This window comes from Monodon monoceros, unplaced genomic scaffold (assembly GCF_005190385.1).
Source record: "Monodon monoceros isolate NGI ecotype Baffin Bay Population unplaced genomic scaffold, NGI_Narwhal_1 Super_Scaffold_2, whole genome shotgun sequence".
NCBI classification, from domain to species: Eukaryota; Metazoa; Chordata; class Mammalia; order Artiodactyla; family Monodontidae; genus Monodon; species Monodon monoceros.
In genome coordinates, this window is record NW_021703776.1 from 17105422 (window position 1) to 17127924 (window position 22503).

General features: G+C 44.3%; 1 protein-coding gene across 1 annotated transcript in view; it reads right to left on the reverse strand.

Moving 5' to 3' along the window:
- Positions 1-22503, reverse strand: part of CDHR3 (cadherin related family member 3) — a 71227-nt gene that overhangs the window by 42928 nt on the left and 5796 nt on the right. Inside the window, exons 2-4 of the mRNA XM_029234022.1 lie at positions 13921-14120; positions 7614-7779; positions 4114-4211 (exon numbers count right to left, since the gene is read on the reverse strand). Of these exons, the coding sequence (XP_029089855.1) occupies positions 4114-4211; positions 7614-7779; positions 13921-14120 (464 nt within the window). The remainder of the gene's footprint in view (positions 1-4113; positions 4212-7613; positions 7780-13920; positions 14121-22503) is intronic.

Below are 22503 nucleotides of genomic sequence, written 5' to 3' on the forward strand. Positions count from 1 at the left end.
TCCTCCATCTGCACCCATCACAGCACAGAAGGTGTACCGGCAGGGGAGCGAATGCTGGGCCCCAGCCACACCATCCAGCACAGAGGCCACCAGCGACGGGCACCTGTGACCGCAGAGCATCTGCACTGTGGCTGGTCCAAAAGGAGATGAGCTTTAAGTGTAAAATACACGAGTCTGAAGAGATACTATGAAAAAAAGGATGTATAATATCTCACGAGTCATTTTTATGTTGATTGTATGTTGAAATGATAATAGTTTGGATATATGGAGTTCAACTGTATTAAAATGAATTTCATCTGTTTCGTTTTACCTTCTTGATGGGGCTACTAGAACATTTAAAGGCACAGCACTAATTTCTGGCTCACAGTCTAGCTCTATTGGGCAGTGCGGGTCCAAACAATGTACAACCACATGCTTTAGAACTTTCTTTAAAAGGGAGGGAGCAAATACCAGTGGTTTCTGTATTAGCCCCAATTTTGCACAATCTGTGACAAACACAGTTTCACTTTATTAAGCTGGATGAGGGTGGAGGATTTGTTGTAAAAGAGTTGCAGGTTCCAGAAGTGTCCTAGAGCTAATATTTAATTTATCCTTCCTCCTCTAGTCGCTGCCATGAGCAAGGTGACTCCTGGAACCCACCAGGTAAGATGACAGGCACAAACCAAGCCCAGGTGGCTTCCTGCACATGCTTTGGTATTTTATTAAAGTCTGTGCTTGTTTACTCAGGTCAGTGGTTCTCCAAGGGCAGAATACATCAGAATCACCTGGGAAGTTTGTGGTCCAATTCAGCATTCCGATGCAGAGTCTAGGAATCTGCGTTTTTGAAGCATCCTAGGTATGTTCTCATGCAGGGTCTTGAACACCCAGTGAGAAGCACTCATAAACCAGTGTTCCCAGCCTTTCTGACCAGAACAGTCACCCAAGGTATCTGGCAAATCTGTAGATTCCTGGCCCCATCTCAGACCCACAGAATCCAAAACTCCGAGGGAGAGACCTGGGGAGTGTGGGAAACAGTGTCTTAAAGCCGTAAAATAAGTCAGAGAAAGACACGTAATGGATGATATCACTTAGTGTGGAATCTAAAAAATACAACAAACTAGTGAATATAACAAAAAAGAAGCAGACTCACAGATATAGAGAAGAAACTAGTGGTTACCAGTGGGCAGAGGGAAGAGGGGGCGATTTAGGGGTAGGGTGTTAAGAGGTACAAACTATTAGGTATTAAATAAGCTACAAGGAGATATTGTACAACACGGGGAATGTAGCTGACATTTTATAATAACTCTAAATAGAGTATAACCTTTAAAAATGGTGATTCACTATATTGGACACCTGTAACCTATAATATTGTACATCAACTATACTTCGATTAAAAAAAGAAAAGCAGCGGTTCTCAACCCTGGCAGCACAAGAGATCACTGGGTGGGGTGCTTTAAAAACCTGATGCCTGGGCCACACCCCAGGTCAATCACATCAGACTCTTAGGGTGTGGGACCCAGATCTCTGTGCTTTTGCAAGTTCCTCTGGTGGTTTCAATTTACAGCCAAGGTTGAGAAGCACAGGTTTGGTCAATAGCAAATTAACCCATCTCCTTTCTCCTTGTAGGGAGCAAAATATATCATTTAGTACCACCAAGCGGGCAGAATAAAATGTCTATGTACAAAGGCCGTGGCATGTTACTTCCTGAACTGTTATTACCTTTTGCTAGTCTGAGAAAGGTTCCTTCTAGGTTATGTTCACTGCTCCTGAGGGCTGGCTGTTGACTTTCTGTGCAGCTGTCAGTTCCAGCACAGGTGTTAAATACTTCATTAACGATTTCTGCTGCAGTGCCCCCTCTCCAAACAATCCTAAACTCACTGCAGAAGCCACAGTTGCAGCCACCCGGCTCCAGGTTCCAAGGGTCTGCAGCTGCTCTCCGATATCTTTGGATGGCATTACATTTTCTTTTAAGGGAGCAACACCTACTGTATTTGCTCCCCACCTGGGCTGCTTCCCTTCATCTGAAAGGGTAACAACCTGACTTAGGAAGTATTTTTGAAAGGGCCATGACCTTGTTCCTTCTGCCTAATTTTCGAAATATATATTGAAATGGAGATTTAAAAATAAATATTTTTCTTCACAGCCAAGATTCCTTCCACTCTGCCCCCACTGCATCTTGTACAAACTTTATAGTAATGATCTTATTGAATTATCATTATTTGGTGTACACATGAATGTCTCCCATCCAGACTGTAAACTTCTTGAGGTACAAAGATGTGTCTTATTCGTCTTTGTATCCAAAGCATCTAATAGAAAGCCTGGCACATAGTGGATTCTTGGTAAATGTTGAAATGAACTAAATGTATAAGTGTGGTACTATGCTTTGGGTTGCTGACTTAATGTCCATCCAGAATCCCTTTTCCCCTGGTCACCACCAAGCAACAGTGGCCATAAGACACAGTTCTGGCCATTGAGAAGTAAGCAGAAGACCCCTGGGTAGGGTTTCCAGGAGGGTCTTGGTTTCCCCACCAAAAAAGGGACAAACTAGGTTGGCCTGCCTCCTTTATCCTGTACCCCATCCTGCTTTCTTTTTCTCTTCTTCTTCCTGCCTGGAACTTAGAGGTAAAGCCTGGAGGTACAGCAGCCATCTTGTAATCATGAGGTTAACAAAGGGAGAACAAAGCCAACATACACTGGATGAAATAGCAGAAAGATAGGAAGAGCCAAGGTTGCTGAGGGTAGCAGCTGTGCCAGCCCTGGACTGCTTGCGTGCCTGCCTCTGGTCTTCTTGTTATGGAAGGAAAACAAATCTCATATCCACCACTGTGGTTAAGTTTTCTGTTACTTTCAGACAAACACATTTGTAAGTTATAGAACAAGTGTGTTATTAATAAGTACGCATTTAAAGCACCTAGTATTGCTCTTAGCAGGTAGTAGGGACCCACTAAGTGTTTGCATATTAATCACTTATTCATGCAGATAGAATCTTGGATGAACGAATGGGTTGATTGGTTGTTTTTTTGACAGAAGGATTGTCTTCCAATGATAACAAATTATTCCCTAACTTAAGATATGTTCAATAATCTTAAAACAGCTTTGTTGCAAACCCTGTAGAACCATATTCTATTGGTTCTGGAGTTCATTCCCAAAGCTCCCTCCTGTTAGAGAAAGTAGTCCAGTTGAAGCTGCAAATCACGCAGCAAATGCAGAGACAGCCTCCTGGCGTTGCCAATTCCCCAGGTGTCATATTTCAAGAATTCTCTTCTCTGTACGGTGGGTTTGCTGGAGTTTTGTCTGCTCCAAGATTAGACAGGTGGCATTAGCTTTGGTGTTTTCCCCTCCAGCCTGGGCTGCCCAGCTGCGTTGGGTACACAAACTGGGAGCTGTGCACCCACTCATCGGTGGGCAGAGCTGGGAGCTGAGGCATCCTTGCCCAGGGATAAGCTAAGAGGCTTCTTGACCTGAGTGTTAGTGGTTACAAGAGCTCCACTGGCAGCCCCCTTAAGGAAACTGATTAAAAAGGTGGGGATCAGCAGTCTCAGACTGAACCATGAGGCAATGCTGCAGGACTCAGTCTCCTGCTTTTCTCTGTGGAAATCCTCCTTTTCTTCGGAACTCCTGGGACTGTCTTCTAATTTTCTTTTAAAACTAGGCTCCAAGCAGCTTGTCTTCATCTCTTGAAAAGGAAGTGTTAATGCCTGCCTTTGAGGTATACATTTTATGCTTATTTTTAGAATAATATAGCTGGTTTTTTATCACCTTAGAATTAAACAACTATTGAACAATTTTGATACACCAGGCCCTGGACTAAGTGGCTTTATGTGTGTTACCTAATACTAACCATCCCCCTACTATGGTAGCTGCTACACTATTATTCTTCCATCTTATAGATGGAGAAATTGAAGCTCAGAGAGATTAAGAACTTGTCCAGGATCACACAGAGCCATGGATCCAACGTGGGGTGTTTGTCCCCAGAAGCCCCTCACCCATTCCAGCCTCCCCGGAGCTCTGTGCCTGGCAGTGGACAGCAGATTCCTCCCACTGCCCCCACCCAGCCCACCCCGCTGAGACTCCAGGCTCCTGTGTCAAAGACCACACAGAAAAGCCCCTCTGCAGTTTAGCAAGGAGACTTACACCGAGGGGTATGTTTTGCCTTGTGTCTTCTGGATCGAAGGCCTCCACCTGGTAAATGAATCCAGGCTTTGCTCCTTCCACTATGTAGAGGTCTAGACCTATACCGGCATGCAAAGGGGAAAAAAGAAACATTTTATTAAATAAAACAAACGAGGAATTCCCAAACCAGGACAGCCATATCGAGCCAAGCACTGGGGGAAAGAAGAAAGCAGTGATTAAGGCCATGAGTAAGACCACTGACCAGCTTGCATGGGTGGATCCATTTATGGGAATTAAGAAAGAGCTAGGATTGACCAAGCCGGTGTCAAGTCTTTATGTATCTCCCGGGTTGAGAGGTAACTAGGGTACTGTTGGTTGGTGGGGAGGGGAGTGATAAGGACAGAGAGGTGGAAAGTAACCCAGTGGGAACCTCCAGTGTGAGTTCCAGATCCACTTTCACGTGCAAATTCCTCCTAAACCGAGCCTAGGTCACCCCTCAAGTGCACTTAGCATCTCAGCAGAAATGAGTCCCTGAAATGAGAGGCCTTATAGTGGAACAGAGAGAATATGGAAAAAAGGAGAGGGAGGGCTACAAAGGTTCAGGAAAGGGACCACACATGGATTCCGTCTACTTCAGAGTTCTCGGCCGGCAGGGTGAAGAGGGAGCAGACAGGGTCACTAGCACCACCAGGCTTGCCCGAGGGGCCGCCATGCTCTGTCCTGGCATCTCTTTCTGAGAAGCTTTCTGAGAGATGACTGAGAACGTTAACATTAACTCACTCTTTTGGAGACACTATGCTGAGGACTTATGTTTCCTCCTTTCGTCTTCACAACTGCCCTGTAAAGTAGGTATTGTAGTTATCTCCACTTTACAAACAAGGGCACAGGCTCAGAGAAGTTGTGAGGTTGTCTCAGCTGCTAAGTAATAGAATCACAATTCAAACCCAGGCCATCTTACATCCAAGCTCCAGCTTATATTTGCTTTGATCACTGCTCAGGCTTTCATTCAAAAAAATATTGATTGAGTTCTCACTATGTACCAAACACGGATCTACATATTGGTAGTACAGCCATTCACAAAACACAAAACCCTGCTGTCATGAAGCCTGCATTCTAGTGGGGAGATATAGAAAATAAAATAAATGAATGAAATACATGAATGTTACTGAGCAATGTTACGGAGACGAATCAGGGATAAGGCATGTGGTGAGTTGGGTTACCATGTTAAATAGAGTGCTTCTGGAAGGTTCACTGACATTGGAGTCAAGATTCTTAAAGAAAGGAGGAGACAGAGATGCAGGGGAAGGGGCAGAGGAAACGGTGGATGCAAAGATGCCGGGGTAGGGCGTGCCTGGGATATTCACAGACGGGTGAGGAGGCCGGGACTGCGGCAGCAGAGGAGTGAAGGGGAGATGTGTTGGAGAGGAGATGGGGTTTGGAAGGGGCTCATTGGATCTGATAGGACCTTAGGGAGACTCTGGTTCTCCTTGTGAGAGAGATGGGAAGTTCTTGCAGGGTTTTAAGCAGAGGAGTGCCTTGATTTAACCGATGTTTAAGAATATCCCTCTGGTTGTCGTAAGAAGAATCAACTAGAGGGGGCAAGGGCAGAGCAGGAGACCAATTAGGTGGCCACTGCCGTGATCCCGGTGAGCCATGCTGGGGTTGCTGGGCAGAGGTTGGATTCTGCATAAACTTAGAAGCTGGCAGGATTTCCTAATGGGTTTGATGTTGGGTGTGAAAGACAGAGGGGAATCAAGGGTAACTGCGAGGTTTTGGCCCATGAAACTGGAAAGATGGAGTTGCCAGTAACTAAAATGGGAAAGATGAGAGAAGCAGATTTGGGCTGGGATGGTGGGGAGGGAGACGGGAGTCAAGAGTGGTTTGGGGGCACATTAAGTCTGAGATGTCAGATTCTAACACCAGTTCCAGTGTGTGTCTAGGGGGGTTCCCACACGACCAAGCAATTCTCCAACACCAGCTGCGTGTCCTACAACTCAACTCGATTCTGACACTGTCTACCCAGAGATAGCGTCAGATTCCACAGCTGCAGGGCTCCATCATACAAGACAGCCCCTGCCCCTTCAGATGCCAATCACACGTCCCAATCGGCTCTAGATGGGAGGTTCCCACAACCCCCTCCTCGGGTTCCAATAATTTGCTAGAGGGGTTTGCTGTCTAGTGAACACAGGGAAACATTTTACTTTCTAGATTATTGGGCTATTATAAAAGGGTATAAGTCAGGATCAGCCAGATGGAAGAGGTGCATAGGGCACAGTATGGGAAAGGAGCAGAGAGTTCCCATGCCCTCTCCAGGCACCCACTCTCCCCAGGTTCCACGTGTTCACCAACCCGGAAGCTCTCTGAGCCCTGTTCTTTTGGGCTTTTATGGAAGCTTCATTGCGTAGGCACGACTGATTAAATCATTGGCCATTAGTGACTGAACCCAATTTAACTCAATCTCCAGCCCCTCCCCCGTCTCCACTGTCCAACCTTCTAATCATATGGTTGGTTTCTCTAGTGGGCAACACCCATCCTTAGGTGGGGTCCAAAAGTCACCTCATTAATGTAAGAAAAGACACCTTTATCACTCTTATCACTTAGGACATTCCAACGATTTTAGGATCTGTGCCAGGAGGGGACAAAGACAAAATATATGTTTTTATTATAAATCACAATATCATGGATGTCCATTAGACATCCAAATGGAGATGTTGGGTAGGACAGTTTTTATCTGAGTCAGGAGTTCAAGGGTGAAGCTGGTGTAGCAGCTTCTTTGTTAATTTGGAACACTACCCTTACATGTGTGTAAAGTGACTGCGTTTCTAGCTTGCCTTGTCCAGAGGACATTAATACGCTAGGTTGATGTTTAGCCATCTTATTTGACTTTTTACTATTAATATGATGTACTAAAGTAGATTCCTTTGAAAAAATAACAAGGTAGTATGTACTGATATAAAATGTGACATTGATAGGTTAATAAAGATGATTGAATCCAAAAAATAGAAAACAAACAAAAATAACAGTGGACTTGGGAGTTGTCAGTGTATGGATGGCCTTCAAAGCCATGAGCCAGGGAGAGATCACGCAGGATGTTACCCTATGCTCCGGTCCCCTGTATTGTCCCTACCCTGTAGCAGACCCCAAATACACAGTCCCCTCGAGGGGTCAGCATCCATGCGGAGAATGCACCAGTCAGTCAATGGCCGGTATCCAGTGCTAAGCCTGTAAACGGGCTCAGCCCAGTTTCCTCCATCATGATCCACTTGAGGTCCTTGAGCCCCAGGTTCCTCCCCAGGAGAGGCCCAAGAGAAGCCATGGATGGAAAGGGCTTTGTAAATTATTGGGTGTTACTATTGGGAGTCCAGGGCTGGTGGACGTTTCACTTATTCCCCACTCATTAAGCAGTTGCCTTTTCCAGGGAAACAGCTGCTTGTTTATTTACTTTTCTATTTCACTCTGTCACCCAGCGTCCTGCCTGATGCCACCGTCTGGGCTGCATCGCACACCCCAGTGTGTCTTACCTGTTGCCAAGTTGCCTTGAAACTCAGGCGGCTCATTCACATCTGTTACCTGGACAGTCAGGACCTGCAGGTCAGTGACACCCACGTCATCCTTCACACAAATCTGCAAATCAAATATGTGTGGTCCTGTTTCAAAATCTAGTTGTTCCTTCCCGGTGGTGACAACCTAAAAGCAAATGCACAATTCTTAGTAACAATGTGAAAGAAGATCTGTTTTGTATGCACACATTTTGCAAAGGGATATTACTAGGAAGGAGGCAACCAGCACCCTGGAAACCATCTTTCACTCACTGTCAGGGGAACTGGTGGTTTTGCCTGTGTCTTTCCGACACAAACCCCGTGACACTTCACTAAAGGGACTCCTCTGTGGGCTACTGCTCTTCATAGGAAAGACAAATATTCAGGAGACATCCTAGTTCCATCTACTGGAGATGGAAAGCCCGAAAAATTTAAAACCTGTCACTACTTGGGGTAGGCTCCTAGGCAAGTCCCTTAGCTACCCTGAATACAGTTTGATTTTCTTGTCTTTAAGAATAAGATGCTGCACTTCCCTGGGATTGCTGTTAAGTTACGTCTTGACTCATCATTCCCCTCTAAGTTTCCCAAGGCCACATCTAAGAATAAACAAGAGAAGGATACATCTGCAGAAATAAGAAATGATATTTACTTACACCAACAGGCTCTTTGGGTTTTTGGTACATTTCCACACATTCTTCCACTGTCAGAAATGTGTCCTGTGCAAGACAAGTGTTTTGGAGTGGAGATGTGGAAGGGGCACCAAGCACCAGGGCCAGAGACATATCACCGGAATCTAGACTGTTGCCAGCAGGAATCCCTGTGGTCCATGGTAGAAGGGCCCTGCTGAGGTTAACTGGAGGCCAGTCTGTGACCTCGCACATCTATATGCACATCCCTGCCACCAGCTTAGCCTGTGGAGCTCCCAGAAGGCCCAGAGCCGTTTGAGATATCAAGGACTAAATTTCATAAATATCTTAATTTATGCTCATAGAAGAACCTTTTGGTTATTAATACAACTGGGGCCAGGCAGGGAGGCATTCAGTATCCTCTACTGAGAAAAGCACTTAGCTCCTATCCAGTTTCCACCACTGGACTTCTTTGTGACCTTGGGAAAGTTACCTGACCTTTCCCTGATTTTGTTTCCACACGACTATCGTTAGGTAAATAATTCTCGCCCTAGTTAAACAACTGAAGTATAATACAAGGTATTATAACAAAGAGCTAGACCACAGTACTATGGAAAATCATGGGGAAAAAAGTTCATTGTGAGATGTGTTTAGTCGAGGAGGACTTCATGGAGGAGGTGGTGGGCATTGTGTTTGACTTTGTACGATCTGGATTGATTATGAGAGGAGAGGATGGCCACAGATGTGAATGAGCACATGCAGTGGAGGGGGCACGTATGAAGAAGGGTTGAGAGGGGAAAACACAGTAATCTTGTCACCACCAATGAACAGGGTCAGCCTGGGCTCCACACAAGTGGAGATGACCTGTCTCTCTGCTTGGCACGTGGGAGGTGAGAGGCAGCATAACATAGGAGTCAAGAGTGTAGACTCTGGCGCCAGACTGACCGGCTTCAAAGCTCAGCCTTCCCATTACTTAACCTTTCCGTGCCTCAATTTTACCATCTGTAAAGTGGGGATACTAATGGCATCTGCTTTCTGCAGTTGCTGGGAGGACTCCATGAGCTAATCCATGGAATACTTTGATCCCTGTCTGGTGCTGAGCGAGCACCCAGCAAATGCTGAGTTTTATTATCATTAGATGTCGAAAACTGTTCAGTGAATGTGTATCCACCAGAGCTACCCCGTCACAATGGTCCTCTGTGCTTCCTGATTTACACCCTAGCTTCCAGCTACCTAAGCCTGGAGTCCTCTCCTGAACTCCATGCTTGCAGATCCTTCACCCCAATGTTACCTATTGACAGCCTTTCTCCTTGGGGCCTGGCTCTAACACCCTAGAGGAAGAAAATAGAACAGTCAAAAAAAGGTCTAGGGCTTCCCTGGTGGCACAGTGGTTGAGAGTACGCCTGCCGATGCAGGGGACATGGATTAGTGCCCCGGTCCGGGAAGATCCCACATGCCGCGGAGCGGCTGGGCCCGTGAGCCATGGCCGCTGAGCCTGCGCGTTGGGAGCCTGTGCTCCGCAAGGGGGAGAAGCCACAACAGCGAGAGGCCTGCGTACCGCCAAAAAAAAAAAGTCTGAAGTGTTATATCTTGGAACCAAAGGAATTAGGTTGCTGCCAACACATGGAAAAGTTGCTTTTGCTGTTGTCTTTACCAGCATTAATTAAATGTTCATGTGCAAGGCTCTGGCCAAGACATTTTGTGGAGTATTTTATTTAATCATCGCAATAACCATAGGTTGGAAAAACTTCCCCCTTTCACACATCAGGAGACCAGAGCAGGGAGGAGAAGGAACTCCAAAGGTCACAGCTGGGCGTGGTGGAGTCTCTCTGATGGTGGGCAATCTGGCTGCAGAGTTTTGCTAAAAGACGATAAGTTTAGTTTTAGGTGTGTTAAGTTTGAGGTTGTTCTGGACAAGGCTGACCAAATTTACAAGGTCCACAGAGCTCACGACAGCAGATGAGGACAGAGCGGTGTCAAGCTCAGAGATGGGCCAATGGCAGCGGGGCAAGCGCGGCCGCCACGCAGCCTCAGAGAGCGCCTGCCCTTACAGCTCTCGTGGATGTCCGTTAGTCCCGCCTCCCTGACTCCTCAGAGCTCTCCTTCTTGGTGCTGCTCCAGAGGTGAGCCACATGCGCTGCTGGATGAGGCTTGGATATCCCTCTTGGGAGGCAAGAGTGAGGCAGCGCGGCTTGGGGGCGATGAGCAAGTGTTCTTGGGGCCAGCCTGCCTGACCTGAAATCTCAAGTCTGCCACCAGTTAGCTGTGTGAACTTGGGCGAGTTGCTCAACCTCTCTATGCCTCCGTTTCCCCACCTTTAACATGTAAGTAATAATAGCGTACCACTTCATAGCATTGTTATGAGGATTAAATGAATGCGTTCACAAAATGTTTAGGGGAGCTCCTGGCATACGGTAAATGCGCCATAAATGTGACTTGTCGTCATCAGCATCACCATCAGCATTACTAATCCACCTAACCCCCCACCCCGAAGTCTCAGCAGCTCTGTCCAAAAGTAGGGCAGCCTGCCTCTGGCATGATTGGAGGTCACCCTCAGAAAGCCCTGCATGACTGAGTCCCAAGGCCAACAGTGACCAGACCTCTGGGCCAGAGACCCCAGAACCTTATGGCTAGGTCACCCTGCCGAGGGTCAAGGAGGAGCCAGGTTCTGCCACAGAGATGGCATTGTTGTGTTCTGTAGGAACAGCCCTTGTGAGCAGTTTGGGTTGGAGAATAGCGACTTCTTGCAGGGGATGGTTGATAATACTGGGTAGTTTCTGGAGAGCAGCAACAAATTCTTGAGAACAGCTTCAGGACGTGTGAACCTGTGGCCCATCCTAATACCGACACGGGGTCCTGGGCAGCTGTTGGCTCTGGTGCCAGGAGGGCACCAGGACTGGGACTGGACACTGAACACGTGACCTAGATCAGTGGAGAGGCTCAGAAATTCTCCATTTCTAGAGGTCAGGAACAGGATGGAACTCCTCCTTGACTGACAGCCCTGCTTGAATCACACATGGAATGTGGGAAGGGCAGGTATGATAGCGGAGGATTTGGGGGCTCATGCAAGCAGGAGTAGATGTGCAGGGCAGTGTAGGGGACAGAGCCTGACACTGGGAACGGGAAGACCTGAGTCAAGTTCTTATTTCATCCTTTCTGGCTCTGTGATCTCAGACAAATCAGCAGTTAACCTTGCTGTCTCTTTGTGATGTTATTTCTAGAATAGGGATTTGCAATTTTAATAGTGATAATATCAGTGTTAGTAGTAACAATTAAGAGACCAGGATGTGGACGTGCTTTTTATTTTTTAAACAGCCCTCATTTTTTAAATTAATGTTTATGTATGTATGTATGTATGTATGTATGTGTGTATTTGGCTGTGTCAGGTCTTAGTTGTGGCATGCGAGATCTTTCACTGTAGCACGCGGGCTCTTCATTGCAGTGCATGGTCTTCTCTCTAGTTGTGGTGTGCGGGCTCCAGAGCATGCAGGCTCAGTAGCTGCAGCACGTGGGCTCTCTAGTTGTGGCACAGGCTCTAGAGCGCACAGGCTCTAGAGCGCACAGGCTTAGTAGTTTTGACGCGTGGGCTTAGTTGCCCTGTGACATGTGGGATATTAGTTCCCCGACCAGGGATCAAACCCAAGTCCCCTGCGTTGGAAGGTGGCTTCTTAACCGCTGGACCACAAGGGAAGCCACTGAATGTGCTTTAGAACATCTGAAAATCTGAAATATCTTGGTCATCCTCATCATTAAAGGCTACAGACTATGAGAGGCTGAGAATGAGGGCTCTCAAGTGGAAATAACCCAAATATCTGTCAACTGATGAACAAATAGACAAAATGTAGTATATCCATTCAGTGGAATATTATTCAGCCATTAAAAGGACTGAAGTACTGATCCATGCTACAACATGTGTGACCTTTGAAATTTTATGCTTAAGTGAAAAGAAGCCAGTCATTAAAAACCAAATACAATATGATTCCATTCATATGAAGGGGTTCAGAATAGGCAAATCCATTAAGACAGAAAGTAGTTTAGTGGTTCCCAGGGCCTGGGAGGATAGGAGACAGGGGAGCGACTGCTAATGGACTTGGGGTTTTGTTTTTGGGTGATGAAAACATTCTACAATTAGATCGTGGTGATAGTATGTGAATAGAGTAAAAACCACTGACTTGTGTACTTTAGACGGGTGAATTATATGCTATGTGTATTATGTCTCAATAGAGCTGTTTAAAAAAATAGTGAGAGCTCTAAAACCAGACTACCTGCCTTCCAGTTTCAGCACAGCAGTAGCTGTACAACCCAGGGCAAGTTATCTCACCTCTCTGTTAAATTTTGCATCATTTCCCCCACCTGTACAAAGGGGATAATCATACAAATAACATCATTGGCTTGTTGTGAATATTACAAGAGTAAACACATGTCAAGCACTTTCCACAGTGTCCGGTGTATACTACGTGCTCTGTAAGTGTAAGCAACTGGCAAGGCTTAGAGGCACAGATAAGCAACAGCTGTTAAAGATGAACCGGAAGTCAAGGGAGCAGGTAGATAGGCAGGGAAGTCACAGAAACAGTATGTGGGCCCTGGGAATGTACCCTGGATGGTGAGGTGAAGTCTTCCTGAATGTGTGCTCCTTGCATACCAGAGGGCCCACCCCTGGGGTGCAGAGAATACCAGATGCTGGGCTCTTGCCTTCAAGTCCTGGGCTCCACAGGTCTGCTCTGGGGCCCAGATATGCACACTTTCTGAAAGCTCCCCTAGTGGCTCTAACCATCAGCTGGGTTTAAGAACACCTTATGTATCTCAGAGAGGCAACCGAGCCTAGACCAAGCAGGCCCGCTGGGTCCCACCAGAAACCCAGAGCAACGGCAGGTGGGGGCAGGGGCAAAGCTGATGATGACTGTGGGAGGTCCCTACGCCCATTGAGGAATGAGGTAGGCCTGGGGGATAATGCAGTACAAGCGGGTCCAGACACCTAGGCCCTAAAGACATCCTTAGAAGGCCTTTGAGGTTACCAGTAGACATGCAATCAGCAGGTTTGTCCTGCCTAAGGAGAAGTGAAAACTTTGGAAAAGACCCAAATGACAAACGAGAAAACAGAGCAGCAGTGGCGTGGCTCTTGAATGTGAATGATTGGGTCTGAATTGTCCAAGAGGAAACATTCGCATAGTATGGCTGGACATCCAGACTTATATTTTTGTTAAGGGTGCATTCTTCCATATGAAATGTCTCCTCATAAATTTCCTTCTGAAAAATTACAGAATCATAGAAAAGAAGAATCACCCGGTACAAATTCATCAGGGCCTCGTTTTTAAGGAGATCATCACACAAACTGTGCCACCCAAAGAATTCAGTTACTGTCAGCACCTCTAACACCTGTTATCGTGTGAGGGTGGTTGGCAATAAGAAACAAACCTTTTGTTTGTAACAAATTGAACATATTGTTCATTTGGACTGAATTAAATGGAGAAAAAGTCCAAAGCTATAGGGGCATCTAGCACAGAGGGCTGTAGAATGCCCCAAACAGAATGCCCGGATCTTACAAGAGGGGAGATTAAACCAGGGAAAGAGGAGGAAATGATCACTGATCCAGAATCCCATCCACCCCATCTTCAGGACCCCTCTTTGTGAGCAGCTCCTATTGGGAGTAAGATGGTGCTTACCTCAAAGTCAGTGTCTGACAGCCAGTTCACCCTGAAGGCCTCAGTGAGGGGACTTGAGTTGATTAGGGGAAACCCTGGGATCACAGGTGACAGTGATGCTGATAATGTCACAGAAAACTTGTGCACTGAAGTCTCAGGTGGAGAATTCTCTGCCACGTTGCTTGTAGCAGGTAAGTGGATTAGGTGTAGTGCATGTCCCACTGCGGATTTAAAAAGGATGCAAAATGACATGAGCACAAAGCCTTGTGCTGGAAACAAGGACTTAGCAGCTTGGTCTGTGGCTTCAACTCGTAGCTCAGGGCAACACTGGAACCCAGTCACGCCCCAAGAATGAAGACTCTTGCCAAGAGCTGGAAACAGGAATGCGAGATCATCTCAAAGCCAAGAAAACAACCACCAGCAAACAACCATGAAATCTGTTTCTGTCATTCTGGAAATAACGCTGCTGTCTTTCTTTTGTCTCTCTGCTTCCTTTCTGGTTTCTCCCAGCCTTTGTGAAGAGCCAGGGAGAGGGAAATGTGATGCCTTAGAAGACAGACACCCCTTGGAGGACCCAGTCTGGCCATGGCATCCTCTGTCTTACAAGGGCCAGGGAGTCTCTAAGAATTTATTTTCCTTCTCCGTTGTCAGTGTTTGATTCAGAGGCCATTGAGAATGGAGTGTGCATGAGAACTCCAAAATCATGCCAGCTCTCCCCACATCCCTAAGGAATCTCACGGACAATGATTTATTATTACTGGATGCTGTGGGCATCATGGAGAGGGTCGATCAGTACATCATGCTCGATAGAGTGACTCCCATTTCACAGAGAAGGTAGTGAGAGACTCAGGGCAGGCCCGTGAATTACCTTGGGCTGCATTACAAACAGGGAATGTTATGATGTCAGAGAAAATGTGTTTCTTCCAGGAAAGCCTCAGGACACTCTAAGGTCTCCTTGACACTCTGCAGGATTTTGCCAGCACAGAGGAGAGCAGTGGGTCATATTCTTTATGCTTCCATAATGATGGTTCCTGTAGGGGTTGAATAGTGCCCCCCCAAATTCATGGCCACCCAGAACATCAGAATGTAGCTTATCTGCAAATAGAGTCTTTGTAAATGTAATTAGTTAAGAGGAGGTCGTGCTGGTTTAGAGTGGGCCCCAAATGTAGTGAGTGGTGTCCTTATGAGAACAGGATAGGACACAGAGACACACACAGAAGGAAGAAGCCCATGTTAGGAAAGAGGCACAAACTGAAGTGATGTAGCTACAAGCCAAGGCATGGCAAGCAACCCCCAGAAACCAGGAGGTAGGCCTGGAGCAGCTTCTCCCTGAGTCTCTGGAAGGAACCAATCCTATTGACACCTTGATTTCAGACTTCTGGGCTCCTTAACTGTGAGAGAATAAATTTCTGCTGCTTTAAGCTGTTCAGTTTATGGTAATTTGTTACGGCATCCCTAGGAAATTAATACAATTACCACTTAACCAATGGTCCAAATAAATGCATCATGTAAAATACTTTCTCTCATTTACTCCTCAGAATAATCCTCTCAGATAAATATTAGTGTCATCATTTTACAGATGAGGAAACCAAGCTGAAGGACACATGGTGAATAATAAGTAATGAAGCCAAAATTTACACTGAGGTCTTGCTTCTTAGCCAGCTTCCAACCTTGGCCACCGTTAGCCACTGGGGACAAAAATTCCTGGAATGGGAGGAGGTAGGGGGGAACAGTAGAAAGATCTGAAAGGTGCAAAATTTTTAGAAACAAACAAGCTATGGGAAAATGTTGGCTTGTATAAGAGAATGTTTTTATTTCAAATTTGGGGGAGGGGATGCAGAGAGGTAGGTAGAAATGCAGGAGAAAGTGAAATATAAACACATTCACCGATACAAGCATTCCTAAATCTAAAATCATCTGATTTCGTTTAGAGACTAAAATGCATTATGCATAAGTTATTTTTTGCTGGCGGCATTACCCGATTTTATGGGCAAGGACTGTGCAAGGACTCAGAAATGTCAAAACAGCTGAGGTTTAGGGTGATGTGAATGCAAATGGATTTTTTCAATCTATTAAAATTGACTTTAATATTAGAGCATTCTTGTGATTAAAAAACCAGCAGCAAAATAGTATGCCTGGAGTATTTAGAGGCAAAAAGTTCCCCAAAATAGTTTTTCAAAACGAGAAAAATAATCAACTGCTGTGGTGGGTTGGGTTTTGTGGGTATAATTCCCTCAAGCCCTCTTTTCCCACCACTGGAATCTCCACCCCACTCCCCCAAGCTGTTCACAAGTGTGTTCCCTCCCAGCTCAGCAGGGCAAGATGGTCATGAGCAAAATGAAAGGTTGGCAATTTGTCTCCAAGGGCCCCACCCCCGACCTGATCTTGCCCCCTCCCACTCACTCCAGTGATTCGTGCCCCTCTAGCCAACGAGGAAGGAGGCCTCTGAGCATGTTTAAACAAAGATGTAACTCACTACATTTTTCTCAAGAATAGCCTGCGGTAAGGTAGTGCCCAGCCCAAAGGAACAGACTGAAACTAGTAACCACTCACCTTCACTGGGCACCTACTCACTGGGCATCATGCTAGGTGTGCCTGATTTCATCCATTCTAACCGTGGTCCCTGGATGTAGGTATTGCTGCCACGATTCCACACACCTGAGACTACACACCCAGTAAGTGGCCATGGGGGGCTCTGGCTCATGCATCTGGGTCTGTAGATAACAGACTGCATGTCGCCCACTACGGACAGTCTGTTGCTTCATGCTCATCAGGTGACCCTGCATGTGGGATGCATTGTGGTTATTCTATGACCTGGTAGCAGCATAACAAGATGGTGCTGGGAGCTGGTAAGAGATTGGACCCATGACCAAGATGTTAGATTTGAGTGATGTGATCTGTAAGAGGCCATTTGGGGGAACAGCATAAGGCATGGTGCTGGAGTATTAGCTTGATATGGGCTCGGCTATGAGAGGCTTGCTAAGCCCTACTCAGGGCTCCCCACAGCCTCACCTTGAACAGATAGATTACCACAGCCACCAACCTTGCTGCGGGTCCTGTGGCAAACTGGAGAGGCCGTGCTCCCCAAATATCTCCAGCCGAAGCTCCTAGTTTGCTTCGTGGGGAGTGTATCCATTGATCTTGTTGCGTTAATTATAACTTGGATAAGCCCTAGGTTGGAGAGGCTAATTCTATGGAAGAACCAACCTTCCAATCCAAGTCTTTGACTCCAAGGACAGGACTCCTTTGCATGGCTCCGTGCTGCCTCCTTACACTTATAGAGCTTGTTGTGCTCTTCCCTGAGTGGTCCTATTTCACATAGCAGTGAGGGAAATATTTCAGAGGGAAAAATGGATCTATCCAGTGGCCCTTAAGCACTTTGTGTTGAGAATTACCTGTTCCATGTATGGATAAAACCAGGCTGTGTCTTTGAATATGCCCTTTCTGCTGACATTCTTGCCAGAGCTGTTCTGCTCTTCATCTGGAGGCCTCTCTTCCCAGGAAAAAGTTATGTATGCCAGGGTCATGTAACTGAACCCTAAAAACTTTGAGGCAGACACTCCAGGGACACTGATAAGAAAGGTGGCCAAGCTTGGATCTCCCAACTCTTAGTCCAACACCCACTTTCTCCAGCTTCCTTGCTATTAAAAGCAGTATTAGCAGTATTAAAGCAATAGTAATAATAATAATTAGTGGCTAGGGTCCACACCCTAAAAATAGAGCAATTAATAAGATATAAAATTCACCAAATATTCAGTTCATTCATTCTACAGATAAGTTTAAGGGATGTCACCAGAAAGACAAGATCCAGCCCCATCCACCAGAACACAGGCACCAGTTCCCTCCACCAGGAAGCCTACACAACCCACTGAACCAACCTTACCCACTGGGGGCATTCACCAAAAACAATGGGAACTATGAACTTACAGCTTGCGAAAAGGAGACCCCAAACACAGTAAGTTAACTAAAATGAGAAGACAGAGAAATACACAGCAGATGAAGGAGCAAGGTAAAAACCCACCAGACCAAACAAATGAAGAGGAAATAGGCAGTCTACCTGAAAAAGAATTCAGAATAATGATAGTAAAGATGATCCCAAATCTTGGAAATAGAATGGAGAAAATACAAGAAACATTTAACAAGGACCTAGAAGAACTAAAGAGCAAACAAACAAGGATGAACAACACAATAAATGAAATTAAAAATTCTCTAGAAGGAATCAGTAGCAGAATAACTGAGGCAGAAAAACGGATAAGTGACCTGGAAGATAAAATAGTGACAATAACTACCACAGAACAGAATAAAGTAAAAAGAATGAAAAGAATTGAGGACAGTCTCAGAGACTTCTGGGACAACATTAAACACACCAACATTTGAATTATAGGGGTCCCAGAAGAAAGAAGAGGAAAAAAAAAGGGACTGAGAAAATATTTGAAGAGATTATAGTTGAAAACTTCCCTAATTTGGGAAAGGAAGTAGCCACCCAAGTCCAGGAAGTGGAGGGACTCTCATACACGATAAATCCAAGGAGAAACGCACCAAGACACATATTAATCAAACTATCAAAAATTAAATACAAAGAAAAAATATTAAAAGCAGCAAAGGAAAAGAAACAAATAACATACAAGGCAATCCCCATAAAGATAACAGCTGATCTTCCAGCAGAAACTCTGCAAACCAGAAGGGAGTGGCAGAACATATTTAAAGTGATGAAAGGGAAAAAACTACAACCAAGGGGCTTCCCTGGTGGCGCAGTGGTTGAGAGTCCGCCTGCCTATGCATGGGACATGGGTTCGTGCCCCGGTCCAGGAAGATCCCACATGCCATGGAGCGGCTGGGCCCGTGAGCCATGGCTGCTGAGCCTGTGCATCTGGAGCCTGTGCTCCACAATGGGAGAGGCCACAACAGTGAGAGGCCCACGTACCGCAAAAAAAAAAAAAAAAAAAAAAAGGGTACAAAAAACTACAACCAAGATTACTCTACCCAGCAAGGATCTCATTCAGATTTGATGGAGAAATAAAACATTCACAGACAAACAAAAGCTAAGAGAATTCAGCACCACCAAACCAGCTTTACAACAAGTGCTAAAGGAACTTCTCTAGGCAGGAAACACAAGAGAAGGAGAAGACCTAAAATAACAAATCCAAAACAATTAAGAAAATGGGAATAGGAACATACATATCAATAACTACCTTAAATGTAAATGGATTAAATGCTCCAACCAAAAGACATAGACTGGCTGAATGGTTACAAAAACAAGACCTGTATATATGCTGTCTACAAGAGACCCACTGCAGACCTAGGGACACCTACAGACTGAAAGTGAGGGGATGGAATAAGATATTCCATGCAAATGGGAATCAAAAGAAAGCTGGAGTAGCAATTCTCATATCAGACAAAATAGACTTTAAAATAAAGAAAATTACAAGAGACAAAGAAAGACATTACATAATGATCAAGGGATCAATCCAAGAAGAAGATATAACAATTGTAAATATTCATGCACCCAGCATAGGAGCACCTCAGTACATAAGGCAAATGCTAACAACCATAAAAGGGGAAGTCGACAGTAACACAATCATAGTAGGGGACTTTAACACCCCACTTTCACCAATGGACAGATCATCCAAAATGAAAATAAATAAGGAAACACAAGCTTTAAATGATACATTAAACAGGATGGACTTAATTGACATTTATAGGACATTCCATCCACAAACAACAGAATACACTTTCTTCTCCAGTGCTCATGGAACATTCTCCAGGATAGATCATATCTTAGGTCACAAATCAAGCCTTGGTAAATTTATGAAAATTGAAATCATATCAAGTATCTTTTCCAACCACAATGCTATGAGACTAGATATCAGTTACAGGAAAAAATCTGTAAAAAATACAAACACATGGAGGCTAAATAATACACTACTAAATAACCAAGAGATCACTGAAGAAATCAAAGAGGAAATCAAAATATACCTAGAAACAAATGATAATGAAAACACGGCAACCCAAAACCTATGGGATGCAGCAAAAGCAGTTCTAAGAGGAAAGTTTATAGCAATGCCATCCTACCTCAAGAAAAAAGAGACGTCTCAAATAAACAACCTAACCTTACACCTAAAACAATTAGCGAAAGAAGAACAATAAAAACCCCAAAGTTAGCAGAGGGAAAGAAATCATAAAGATCAGATCAGATATAAATGAAAAAGAAATGAAGGACACTATAGCAAAGATCAATAAAACTCAAAGCTGGTCCTTTCAGAAGATAAGCAAAATGATAAACCATTAGCCAGAGTCATCAAGAAAAAAAGGGAGAAGACTCAAATCAATAGAATTAGAAATGAAAAAGGAGAGGTAACAACTGACACTGCAGAAATACAAAGGGTCATGAGAGATTACTACAAGCAACTATATGCCAATAAAATGGACAACCTGGAAGAAATGGACAAATTCTTAGAAAGGGACAACCTTCCAAGACTGAAACAGGAAGAAACAGAAAATGTAAACAGACCAATCACAAGCACTGAAATTGAAACTGTGATTAAAAATCTTCCAACAAACAAAAGCCCACGACCAGATGGCTTCACAGACGAAATCTATCAAACATTTAAGGAAGAACTAACACCTATCCTTCTCAAACTCTTACAAATTATAGCAGAGGGAGGAACACTCCCAAGCTTATTCTACGAGGCCACCATCACCCTGATACCAAAACCAGACAAAGATGTCACAAAAAAAGAAAACTACAGGCCAATATCACTGATAAACATAGATGCAAAAATCCTCAACAAAATACTAGCAAACAAAATCCAACAGCACATTAAAAGGATCATACACTGTGATCAAGTGGGGTTTATCCCAGGAATGCAAGGATTCTTCAATATCCGCAAATCAATCAATGTGATACACCATCTTCACAAACTGAAGGAGAAAAACCCTATGATCATCCCAATAGATGCAGAGAAAGCTTTTGACAAAATTCAACACCCATTTTTGATAAAAACTCTCCAGAAAGTGGGCATAGAGGGAACCTACCTCAACATAAAAAAGGCCATATACAACAAACCCAAATCAAACATCATTCTCAATGGTGAAAATCTGAAACCATTTCCACTAAGATCAGGAACAAGACAAGATTGCCCACTCTCATCACTATTATTCAACATAGTTTTGGAAGTTTTAGTCACAGCAATCAGAGAAGAAAAAGAACTAAAAGGAATCCAAATTGGAAAAGAAAAAGTGAAAGTGTCACTGTTTGCAGATGACATGATACTATACATAGAGAATCCTAAAGATGCTACCAGGAAACTACTAGAGCTGATCAATGAATTTGGTAAAGTAGCAGGATACAAAATTAATGCACAGAAATCTCTTGCATTCCTGTACACTAATGATGAAAAAATCTGAAAGAGAAATTAAGGAAACACTCCCATTTACCACTGCAACAAAAAGAATAAAATACCTAGGAACAAACCTACCTAAGGAGACAAAAGACCTGTATGCAGAAAACTGTAAGACACTTATGAAAGAAATTAAAGATGATACAAATAGATGGAGAGATATACCATGTTCTTGGATTGGAAGAATCAACATTGTGAAAATGAGTATACTACCCAAAGCAATCTACAGATTCAATGCAATCCCTGTCAAACTACCAATGGCATTTTTCACAGAGCTAGAGCAAAAAATTTCACAATTTGTATGGAAACACAAAAGACCCCGAATAGCCAAAGCAATCTTGAGAAAGAAAAACAGAGCTGGAGGAATCAGGCTCCTGGACTTCAGACTATACTACAAAGATACAGTAATAAAGACAGTATGATACTGACACAGAAACAGAAATATAGATCCATGGAACAGATTAGAAAGCCCAGAGATAAGCCCATGCACATATGGTCACCTTATCTTTGATAAAGGAGGCAAGAATATACACTGGAGAAAAGACAGCCTCTGCAATAAGTGGTGCTGGGAAAACTGGACAGCTACATGTAAAAGAATGAAATTAGAACACTCCGTAACACCATACACAAAAACTCAAAATGGATTAAAGACCTAAAGGTAAGGCAAGACACTATCAAACTCTTAGAGGAAAACATAGGCAGAACACTCTATGACATAAATCACAGCAAGATCCTTTTTGACCCACCTCCTAGAGAAATGGAAATAAAAACAAAAATAAACTAATGGGACCTAATGAAGCATAAAAGCTTTTGCACAGCAAAGGAAACCATAAACAAGATGAAAAGACAACCCTCAGAATGGGATGAAATATTTGTAAACGAAGCAGCTGACAAAGGATTAATCTCCAAAATACACAAGCAGCTCAGGCAGCTCAATATCAAAAAAGCAAACAACCCAATCCAGAAATGGGCAGAAGAGCTAAACAGACATTTCTCCAAAGAAGATATACAGATTGCCAACAAACACATGAAACAATGCTCAACATCACTAATCATTAGAGAAATGCAAAGCAAAACTACAGTGAGGTATCACCTCACACCAGTCAGAATGGCCATCATCAAAAAATCTACAAACAATAAATGCTGGAGAGGGTGTGGTGAAAAGGGAGCCCTCTTGGCCTGTTGGTGGGAATGTAAATTGATA